The following is a 12,297-nucleotide window of genomic DNA, read 5'->3' as shown; positions in this document are numbered from 1 at the left end:
ACTTCAGCACACGGGTGTGTTGGAGAGTAAACCCAACAACATTTACAATTTGAGTACGACGTTTTGCTGGTGATTACAATCAGCTTCATCAGGCGATTTACCAGAACTGTACATGTTGTTGGGTTTACTCTCCAACACACTGGTGTACTAAAGTAGTAACTCATTGGCACGTTTTGTTTACGTGACAAACCTTACTAATTGGCTGTCGAGTGGTGGCAGGTTTAACAACACAATTATATTTACGCTATCTAACCCAAAAAAACGTTATTATGAACATTTTCCAACAATGAGCTGTACAGCTGTTTGATGTGTTTTCGTCATTGCTAAAAGGGATGATGTCCGATGGTCAAGGGTGATGATGGAATGGCAGCCAAAGGATGGAGCATACCTTAGCGGAGGACCACAGTGGGCATGAAGCGAAGAGATCGGCTCCATGCATTGTTGCATCGGAAGACTGAGGCCTTAATCCAGCAATGGACAGATCAAGTTTGATGATTATCATGACGGGCAATACCTGTTGGGTAATAAACGAGGAGTGCATGAATGAACACAATGTGAGTGCTGGTAAAAGAGACCTACTGAAATGATCTGCGGAGTAGTTCTCAGTTCTGTGTCATCATCCCCTGGGGCCATTTGCCAACAGGACATGATGCTCTACTGACTTGAAGGAGTTCCAAAAAGTAATTTCTGTGCCTCGTGACATGACTGCCATAATAGCACAACGGATGTAACTGTGACGTGTGTGTGTGTGTGCGTGGCATGGGCACTGTTCAGTTCCCTCCGCTGCCGCCTGAAGCTGGCACCCCCATCACCAGCGCAGAGGCCAAGATGAAAAAGCAACTTGGTGAGAGTTTTGCCCACACCAACACTACAACGCCCATCAAAGACGTATACATGTAACCTCAACAGTTTTGGAGCCAGTGCTGTTAGTGGGCACTTATGAAGGCTGGCACGGCACAAGGATGTAGGTCAGGGGTGGGGAACCTTTATTCTGCCAAGGGCCATTTCGATATTTATAACATCATTCGCGGGCCATACAAAATTATCAACTTAAAAATTTGCCTGTTATATTTGGTCAAACATTTAATTAACTCGCCCCTAATGCGATGGGCTGGAACTGCTTCTCTTTAGCGAGGCGTGTGGTGATGTTAGCTGGTATTGACGATGTTGTTGCTACTCGCAACTGCTTTGCCAGGTTTGCTCCTAGATTTATTTTATTTCGAGTCCTGCCTGCGGTTGCCTTGGCAGGGCCACACCAAATGATTTCGGGGGCCTGACGTTCCCCACCCCTGGTGTAGGTGGCCAACACCACGCCTGGCTGCCTTACTTCTCAAATTGCACTGGGTACCCATTTGAGGCCGAGTCGACCTAGGGGAGGCTCAGGACTGGTTTAGATAATCGACACTGGTGTTGGCCGCTCTCCACTAAAGCCCATCAAATCATATACACACACATGTCAGACTACGATGATCAGTAGTGGTGGTGGTGCTCGCCCATTGGGGGACCCTAAGGATTTTATTTGTAAAAACCGAATGAGAAGACATAGACAAGAGATATAGATATCATGAGATGAGGGATATTTAGACAAAACAGAGATGTAGTGAGATCACAGATGCAGACAAGATAGAGACGTGATAAATTATTTGGTGATTATGTTAATGAATCTGGTTTTGTTTATTAGGATTTTAACTTGAGCTGATATTGATGCACCTATATTTTTACATGAATCCGGAGCTCAATGCGAATACTTAGGCTTTGGATTTGTTAGCTTTCTTAAACCTAGTGCCACTACTGACGAATCACATGACGTGCCACGCACAGTTGTGGGGAAGACATACCACAATCTATTTGCAAATTCAACAGGAGATGTGTCAAATGTATGCACAATAGGCTATTCATATTTTAGTTAATTATTTTGATTGTTTTCCTCCACACGTTCTTTCAGGTGATGGGGAATGTGTATGATTGGGCGAGATCTGTATTTCCTTGCTAGTCTTATACTACAGGGGGCAAGTCATTAGGTTTTGAGTGCAGAATAGTAAAAAGTAAACATGGTCACGAACACTCGTTCCATGGTTTGTAAGGGTTTTATAGGATACTGATTGCTGTGCCTGGCCAGTATTGCAGCTGATGACACTTGCCATGCTTCCGTGCAACAATAAAACACAAACCAATGCTAATAATAATAATATATCTGTTTCATTACTAATGCCCATGGATCACCAAGAGCCAAATAAAAGGCGTTCAAAAGAACGTTTATCTTGAAATGTGATAATACATACCAGTGTGGCTCGCACGCGTTGGTCTAAAGTGTGAGCACATAATTGGATGGAGGTTTTCTTACTGGAATGAATTGCCAGATTGTTAAATATACGCCTTCCAAGCATCAGTGCACTTTATTTAATGATGAGTTCATAAAGGTGCATAGTCGTCTTCCTCAATATCAGTGGTGACATTTACTTTAATTTGTTATTTAAAAAAACGGCATTGTATTTAACCGATTGGTGTCTATAATGCATTGCATACTATATAAATATGCTTTAACATGTAGGTTTTCTCGACCAATATTATCCATAAGAGGTTTTTTTTTAGGATAGATCGCATGAATATAAATGTGTCGTTAAACCCGCCACCACCCGCCACAGCCAATTAGTAAGGTTTGTCACGTAAACAAAACATTCCAATTTGTTACTAGTACAGCACACCGTTGTGTTGGAGAGTACACCCACAATATTTACAATTCGATTACGACGTTTCACCAATAATTACAACGAGCACCATCAGGCGCTAGTTGTAACGGGTGGTGGCAGGTTGAATGACACATTTATCTGCACGCGATCTCAGTCATCAGGAGAGCTATCTTTAAGGGAGTTTTGTAAATACATTTTCCAGTACAGTTTCATGTGGAAGAAAATCGGAGTGCCCAGAACCCCCGACATGTTACAGGGGGATACCTCTCAAGATTTGCACACATCGTTGAATCGTATATTTTACTCTCCTGCCACCTGCAGGCACTATCTCGTTCCCACGTAAAATACATCTTATTCACACATCATCCCTCCATCCCTAGATGATCCACCAAACTTGTCTCTAGGTTGAAGTAATACTACAGTACGTACATACATTTCATCTTGAATAGTATACCCGCCTTTGTCAGCTTCTTTCAACACAATGCAGGCATCTTTAGGCGTTGAACAGATCACCGTTCATGTGTGTGTAGTGACGTCAGCCCCACAAATGCCTTAGGGCTATGATATACACCACTTGGGTACAGATGAATTCAGGAGTCACCTTGCTAGAGTGTGACAGTCCTCTATAACGGTCTCCACTACATCGGCATCCCCTACCCCATACACCCTGATGCCAATCAATGCACCGAGGTGACCGGGATAAACCCAGAGGTATGAAGAGAGGGGATTGGTGGCTGCGAATGAGGAGACAGGGACGAGGGGAGGGGGAGGGAATGGGAGAGGGGGCCGCGTGGATAAGAGGGGACGTCAGCAGGAGTGAAAGAGAGCTGTGGATGAAGGAGGGAGCTGTATGTGATGGAGAAGGTGGAATAAAAGTATTGGAACACCTTACCTGTCTCTGCGTGTTGGTGAGGAGTTATCTGCAATACAAGCATTGGAGTACGACTCTTCTCTGTTAGTTGGAGAGGCTGACAGGGGCCAGTCCCTGATCAGTGCTTCTTTTGTTAAATTAGTGACTAAAATATTCATCAACAAAGTGTTTATTTATGTATTTCAGTTTAGTTTAGTCAACTGTGACCATGGTGGAATTAACATCAAACATGACAATTACTTGACTTAAAGCTTTCGTGACTGCAGGAATTCATATTCTTTGGGTCTTTCGGTAAATTCACGTACATAGGTTCAAAGAAGATAACAAAAAATAACAAAAAAACGACGACGTTTCGATCGCAACACAAGCGGCCGTCTTCAGGAAGAGGGGGGTTAGCTTCTTCCTGATGACGAACGCTTGCGTTGCGATCGAAACGTCGTCGTTTTTTGTTATTTTCTTTGAACCTATCTACGTGACTTTACCGAAAGACTCAAAGAATATGGCAATTACTTTGGCAGTCCACCAAAGACCCAAGCGTGTGACCGACTGTGGCGAGATGACATTAACGATAATTTAGTAACATTAATGGTGACTGCAGGGGGGGGGGGGGGGCGGTGCGAGTGGGGTAGGGAGGAATTCCATGCCCCTCACAGCAACATTTAATAACAAAAGTTACATGAACACTGGGGTTGATCTTCATCAAAGCACCTGAAACTCATGGCCTTCAGATTTTGTAACCTAGTACTTGGTTCAATTGGAACACCCTTTCTTGACATAGTTTGCCGCTGTAAGTTACAATATAAATGCAGATTCCTGCCGTTAGGCAATGCTATTTGTATTGTTAGAGTTTGGCTCCGGCTCACTGAACAAATTGACCATCAGGCTACAAAAGCAGCTCTTGTTGCCTGTACAATAGGTGGCGGGTACATGCACGTTAATACAATGGCTGCACCCTCACAGGCCCCTAACCACTAACAAACCACTGGCACAATATAATACCGTGCGATAAGCCGCTTATGCTGCTGGAGCATGTCATGACCGCGTGTGCGTGTGGCACATTGTGGCTCCTGTACACTTGTTCATGAATACAGCCTGATTTCCTAGAGCATTTGAGAGCAAGGCCACTTGGTTTGACACCCCGCTCTAAAGGTATGTACGGATGTATGTTGAACTTCTTTCGCACCGTACATAGCCAACCACGCGTAGCCAACCACACTAACTGGTATTTGCACCACAAAATAAACCACAAAGCACAGTGTAATAATGTTAATAATGTGTCGATGCGGTGTTGATGTCTTTGATGAAATGTACTGGGATGCACAGTTCGGTGGACTGCACAGAGATGGAGCTGACATGAAACACCCACTTGTAAGCAATGAGAATGGAGCACAGCAAATAGGTTTTGTTTTTACGCACCTGGGTTTAGATTGTGCGTTATTCGCCCTCGTTCTTTTGGGTTCTCATGATTTTTCCAAAATGCACAAATACACTGAGCAGGAATTGACAAAACATCCAAAATCAGATTCCATCGAGGCTTTTCTTGTGACATTAAACAAATATTGTATATATTTTTTGGTTTAGTGGATATTGAGTTTTTTTGTCTGTTATTTTTGTTTATGTGTTTTCTGCAGACACTGGTAATATCCCACATGTAGTGAGAATAATTGGCATATTCCCAGTTGAATCTTGTCTGGCCAAAAACAACAATGATCAATCATTAATATAACATAATTTTGTGACACCGCTGCCGTGTGCCCCCTTATTTATTGACGGTTGAGTCTCGCACTGAGTTCTACAGAATTGGCATCAAAGGGCATCACAGCAAAATCCATGTTTGTACCATGTTCCCACGTCTATGCTCCCACACCTTCACCAACCCTAATATATAAGCAGCATAGTCACAATAAACCCGATGACCCGCACGGAGTGAGGGGGCCGTTATCCAGCAGTGGAATGACAACAGGGCCATACATGTACACGTGTACTAGAACTACCGTTGGTCTCCTGTTTAATGAATGCCTGACTGGCTCTGCGGAACAGGAGAGCTGTTCACGGCAGACGAGAAGAAGAGAGAATGCAAGGCTTTGGAGAACTACGTCCTTGCTGTGCTGTCTCATCCCATCTTGGGCCACAACCCTGCCCTGCGCAGCTTCCTGATACAGAGAGATGTAAGTGCACGGGTACTCATCAGCACTACTGCCAATACCAACGGTTCTTAGGGTGGTGATGTGGCCTGGTGGTAGCGTGTTTGCCATTTATTGCAGATGTTTACGGTTCGAATCTAGCGGCCGCCCTGGTTATTACTGCGGGTGTAATAACCGAAATGATACGACAAGCCATCTGCTTCACAGTGGATGTTAAAGATCCCTTTATGTGTTGACTTAAAACTTTCGTGACTGCTTAGAATTCATATTCTTGGTTCTTTCGGTAAAGTCACGTAGATAGAAAATAAAAATAACAAAATTAAATAAAAAATGTAAATAATAAATTGCAAATAATACAAATAATACATTTCAATTATATTTTATTATTTTTATTTTTTTACCTACGTGACTTTACCGAAAGAACCAACAACATATCCCTTTATGTGGTTCGCAAGGGGAGGCCGTTGTGTGCCGGTGTCGGGGTCCAATTGGAACACTCGCAAATTACATAATTGGGACGAGACATCGCAATCATCGCCCCCTACTAGTCGGTGTCATTGCCCAGGTCACTCTTGCAAAGTGACTATCCTGGTGTCTTGCGTTCTCAGCTGTTTAAACAAAATAAACTTGACCTCAACTGCAGACTCAGTCCACTGCTCGATGTAAAATCCATCACGGAGCAACACGACCCTGTGGTGCTTCCTCTGCTATGACGTATGGATCCGGAACGTGGATGCTGACAAAGAAAATGGAACAAAAGGCGAAAGTGCAATATGAATGGAAAGTGTACGTTTGGAATTACACTGACAGACAAAAAAAGATGACCACATAGATCACAAAGCAAATACGTGATATTGACTCAAGACAAATAATTGGGCTTTGGCAGAGACACCTATTGAGATGATCTATGAAGTCAGACTGTGTTGTCGTCTCAAAGGGCCATTCCTGATGATGAGACTCAGTTATTTGATTCCTGCTGTGTTTCAAATTTCAGGCATTAGTCTTTCCTCCGGTGTAAAATAATTTTATATGCATTTTGAAAAAAAATCTGCTTTGTCAACGCGCATGACAATTACCGTTTCGGTTTTAGACAGTGAACAGAATAAAACACAACGATTCTGTAAAATGTGTAATTGTTTCAATAGAACAGAATTAGCTTTCGATTTTGAAAAAAAAAATCTTGCACATTACCCATCCAGATGTGTCATGCTGTGTTATGCTGTGCGGAGTCCTTGACTCATAAACGGAATAATGAGCTCTAATCCTGGTTCAGGATCAACTCAGCCCATCATTATTCTGGAATCAACAAATAAGGATCACTTTGTGGATAGCCAAAGTGGTCGTCCTTAATGCTAGGTCCTGCCATAAGAATGTGGAATTATCTTCCACTGGCAAAGAGCTATCAATTGAAATAAGCATAGCCCAATTACATTCGAGCACAGTTTTGAAAAATGTGGTTTGCTTCAAACTTAAAATGCAGCAGTAAAATATGTCCAGTATTTCACATCTGTGAAGTATAAAACACCATCTGGACAGACACCTATGATAGTTAAGTACATGCACTGGAATTATATAAGCCAGCCCTTAACTTAGCGGTCATATCTCTGCTGGCAGAGGGCCTCTTTCATTTTAAGGAATATTCGCTTCCGCATGCGCCTCTTTTCATCTTCGTTCTTTTAGTTAACGCCAAGGACAAAAACCAGGAAAGGCATTTTCAGCAAATTCTCGCTGGCAATGGAAGAAATGAGAAAGGAGAACCATAAGGTAAATATGATTGACGATCAAACAAATCAATGTGTTTCTCACTTCTTCTGCGTTTCACTGTCACACACAACGCACCGTGCACCTCTTCCATAGGACACACATGTTGTTTTAAGCTTTTATAATCAATATTGCACTGAGAATGAAGGATTTAAAGTAAATATTTGGGTTGCTCGCAATATATTCCAGCAGCCAGATTATCAGGTTTCATATGTGTAGTCTATGCACAAGATATTCGTTATTTAACTTAAAATGTAGGTTTTTATAATAAATCAAAACTAGCACTTGATTTCTGAGTTCATTACCTAATGAAACTCAAAGCAGTTTGAAACGTCGTTATACATGGCACACTGAGATCCTTGGATGTATTGTGCATTACAAATGGCAACTAATTATTAATTCACTCATGAGAAGATGAGCTTCATTGGTCGGAGTTTTATCGATACGGTAAAACAACAGATATGTTTGTGAAGGTGACCATCTTGTTGGGTGGTGGAGGGCTAACGACAATAATTTTATGTTTTATATGTTTGTGAAGGTGACCATCTTGTTGGGTGGTGGAGGACTAACGACAATAATTTTATGTTTTATATGTTTGTGAAGGTGACCATCTTGTTGGGTGGTGGAGGGCTAACGACAATAATTTTATGTTTTATATGTTTGTGAAGGTGACCATCTTGTTGGGTGGTGGAGGGCTAACGACGATAATTTTGCCATTAATACTACTACGTGGCCTAAACAAACAAAAAAAACAAATATATGAATTACTCATTATTTCCTTAGCATAAATGAAATTATAAGACAAAATGAAACTAAATTATAGTAAATTTCGATTTAAAGCTTTCGTGACTGCAAGGATTCATCTTCTTTGGTTCTTTCGGTAAAGTCACGTAGAATGAGAATAAAATAATAAATTGATAAAATAAAATAACACAATAATATTCTCACGACGTTTCGGCCACAACACAAGCGCTGGAGTGTCCTCCAGACAGTCTCGTCCCCTTCACCTGATGAAGGCCGCTTGTGTTGTGGCCGAAACGTCGTGAGAATATTATTGTGTTATTTTATTTTATCAATTTATTATTTTATTTTCATTCTACGTGACTTTACCGAAAGAACCAAAGAAGAAAAATTATAGTAACTTCACTGTTTTAAGGAATCTGCCGATAATTCTCAAGCAATATCCTCCCGAGCAGAAGATATGAGATTCAGTGTCCATTTTCCACGACTTATAAAGTTATTCTGAACGTGTACCCAACCAACCTCTCTCTTTTTTTTAATACCAGGCTTGAAAGCGTCAATGATGTGCCCGCTTGTGTCAGTACGGCAATCGCGCCACCGGGTGGCAGCAGGGTAATAGCGCAGAGGGTTTTTCGGAGACGTGCAACACGGTTGGGAACGTTTGCAGGCTTGTTGCTCACTGGCAACGGAAAATCCTAAATAATTATACCTGCGCGCCAATACACGGCCCACGGACGTGACCTGCGAGAGAGGGTTCTGACACCACGCACAAAACCTGCACAAACGCATTCTCTTTTATCACCGACGTGCATTCATTCCCCGCGGTCGGTCACCCCCCCCCCCTGCTCGCCGCTTGCCAACCAATTTCAGCTCAACCCCAAGATACAATGGCTTCGAAGGTTAGTTTGAGCGGTGTGTAGATTCATCAATGCAATGTCGGCGTGATACAATTGATTAGCGGGAGAAATGTATTCATTGCCTAATCGTGATGAACGGACAATTTAATGCGACGTGGCAATGTATTCATGCTCACAGCCAGGGGCCACGTGTGCGTTGCATTTTCGGATGGCTGGTCAAGAAGATAAAAAAAAAAATTCAACTAGTTCAGAATATAACACGATACAATGTTAATGAATCGATATGGGAGCGCAGCTCAATATCCTGCACAAATAGAGGTGGAAATGCGCAACGTTGTTCCGTGTAGCTAGGGAAACAGGGAGGGTTCTCTGTTCAGGAGGGGAGTGAGTTGAGCGGTAGGAGAATACAGGGCGGAGAGGCAAACGAGATGGTAGGATGGTGAAGATGAGAAGAAATGAATTTCATAGACAGACACACAACTGTGGAGGAAAACCTTGAGCCTGAACTTGAACAGGGAAAGGATGTCAGCAGTGCATCAAACTGCCAAAGGGAGAGACTTCTAGACAGTGATTTTGCAGTCTTTGGTAGAACGCAGATAAACAGAGCAAGTCTTTGAATAACGAGCTGCAGATAATGCATGGGCCTGGACAGTATTCAAGCGCAGTCATTAAGAATTTAAACAATCTAGCAAGAAAATAAATCTTTATTTTACTAAAAAAGCATCGCTGAGAGTCGAGACTTTTTTTCAGGATGCTCATTGGGTTGAAGGACAATCCTTTACTTTGTGTGTGTGGCAGAAAACGGGCATTCAGAGAAAGCCAAACACGTTTAACATCCATATGGATAGATCAGCAAACTTACTGCAGTGCCACACATTGGCCACCTCGTAGTCTCGCGAGTCAGGAGTAATTGACACGATCAAATCTTTGTGATCCCTCAAACCCGCACACAAAATCATGGATTGCATATCCGGCATGAATACCTACAGTGAGGGAAAAAAGTATTTGATCCCCTGCTGATTTTGTACGTTTGCCCACTGACAAAGAAATGATCAGTCTATAATTTTAATGGTAGGCTTATTTGAACGGTGAGAGACAGAATAACAACAAAAATCAAGAAAAACGCATGTCAAAAATGTTATAAATTTATTTGCATTTTAATGAGGGAAATAAGTATTTGACCCCTCTGCAAAACATGACTTAGTACTTGGTGGCAAAACCCTTGTTGGCAATCACAGAGGTCTGACGTTTCTTGTAGTTGGCCACCAGGTTTGCACACATCTCAGGAGGGATTTTGTCCCACTCCTCTTTGCAGATCTTCTCCAAGTCATTAAGGTTTCGAGGCTGACGTTTGGCAACTCGAACCTTCAGCTTCCTCCATAGATTTTCTATGGGATTAAGGTCTGGAGACTGGCTAGGCCACTCCAGGACCTTGATGTGCTTCTTCTTGAGCCACTCCTTTGTTGCCTTGGCCGTGTGTTTTGGGTCATTATCATTCTGGAATACCCATCCACGACCCATTTTCAATGCCCAGGCTGAGGGAAGGAGGTTCTCACCCAAGATTTGACGGTACATGGCCCCGTCCCTTTGATGCGGTGAAGTTGGCCTGTCCCCTTAGCAGAAAAACACCCCCAAAGCATGTTTCCACCTCCATGTTTGACGGTGGGGATGGTGTTCTTGGGGTCATAGGCAGCATTCCTCCTCCTCCAAACATGGCGAGTTGAGTTGATGCCAAAGAGCTCCATTCTGGTCTCATCTGACACAACACTTTCACCCAGTTGTCCTCTGAATCATTCAGATGTTCATTGGCAAACTTCAGACGGACATGTATATGTGCTTTCTTGAGCAGGGTGACCTTGCGGGCGCTGCAGGATTTCAGTCCTTCACGGCGTAGTGTGTTACCAATTGTTTTCTTGGTGACTATGGTCCCAGCTATCTTGAGATCATTGACAAGATCCTCCCGTGTAGTTCTGGGCTGATTCCTCACCGTTCTCATGATCATTGCAACTCCACGAGGTGAGATATTGCATGGAGCCCCAGGCCGAGGGAGATTGACAGTTCTTTTGTGTTTCTTCCATTTGCGAATAATCGCACCAACTGTTGTCACTTTCTCACCAAGCTGCTTGGAAATGGTCTTGTAGTCCATTCCAGCCTTGTGTAGGTCTATAATCTTGTCCCTGACATCCTTGGAGAGCTATTTGGTCTTGGTCATGGTGGAGAGTTTGGAATCTGATTGATTGATTGCTTCTGTGGACAGGTGTCTTTTATACAGGTAACAAGCTGAGATTATGAGCACTCCCATTAAGAGTGTGCTCCTAATCTCAGCTCGTTACCTGTATAAAAGACACCTGGGAGCCAGAAATCTTTCTGATTGAGAGGGGGTCAAATACTTATTTCCCTCATTAAAAGGCAAATTAATTCATAACATTTTTAACATGCGTTTTTCTGGATTTTTTTGTTGTTACTCTGTCTCTCACTGTTCAAATAAACCTACCATTAAGTTATAGACTGATCATTTCTTTGTCATTGGGCAAACGTACAAAATCAGCAGGGGATCAAATACTTGTTTTCCTCACTGTACCAATAGATTTTTTTTATATTCTCACAAAAATGAGCAGATTTACATAAAATGAAATTATCTTATAATAATGTGGATTTGGAGATTACCTACATATGGCCATATCTCAAGACTGCAGAAGCAGAGAGCAGAGTATGAATTATGAACGCTGCGATTGCATTTGAGTACGGGTCGAGGAGTGGCGTTTGGTGTGCAGTCGTCATCATCTTGTGAAGAATGCATTCGTGATGTATGGGATAATAAATTGATTACTTTTTACAACTCATTTGTATTGCTCAGGACAACGACCCCATATTTCAACAGGAGAGGCAAGTCAACACGACCCTCATCAATGAATCCAAAGCTGCGTTGGAGGTAAGGGATAAGAGCCTTTAGCTACATTTAAAATTATTGCAATTCAACAGCGCTACAACAATTGTGTATTTGTTCCGTCGTAGCAGTGCGACTATTTATATATTTCGCTGCCTTTTCGCGTGTAAAAGCATACATTATCTAAACGGGCAACTTCTATTTATTTGCATAGTTTTAGTAGATTAGCCATCTTCCCAGGGTAATTTTGTGTCATTATATTTTCAGCGAAAAATATTAACACGTCAAAGCGCAAAGTAAACATTTCGCATTAAAATGCAACTCTGAAAAGACAGTTTCAAATTTG

At 42.3% G+C, this 12,297-nt stretch overlaps 1 protein-coding gene across 1 annotated transcript in view; it reads left to right on the top strand.

Annotated features, from left to right (window-relative positions):
- The window catches only part of LOC116942322 (sorting nexin-5-like), a 68,672-nt gene that overhangs the window by 17,213 nt on the left and 39,162 nt on the right, over positions 1-12,297 (top strand). Inside the window, exons 4-7 of the mRNA XM_032954084.2 lie at positions 775-844; positions 5,602-5,729; positions 7,386-7,469; positions 11,922-11,996. Coding sequence (XP_032809975.2) covers positions 775-844; positions 5,602-5,729; positions 7,386-7,469; positions 11,922-11,996 — 357 coding nt within the window. The remainder of the gene's footprint in view (positions 1-774; positions 845-5,601; positions 5,730-7,385; positions 7,470-11,921; positions 11,997-12,297) is intronic.

This window comes from Petromyzon marinus, chromosome 14 (genome assembly GCF_048934315.1).
Source record: "Petromyzon marinus isolate PM22_M1 ecotype Great Lakes invasive population chromosome 14, UKy_Petmar_22M1.pri1.0, whole genome shotgun sequence".
Lineage (NCBI taxonomy): Eukaryota > Metazoa > Chordata > Hyperoartia > Petromyzontiformes > Petromyzontidae > Petromyzon > Petromyzon marinus.
Note: the sequence above shows the minus strand (reverse complement) of the source record. Positions and strands in the feature narration are given on the sequence as shown.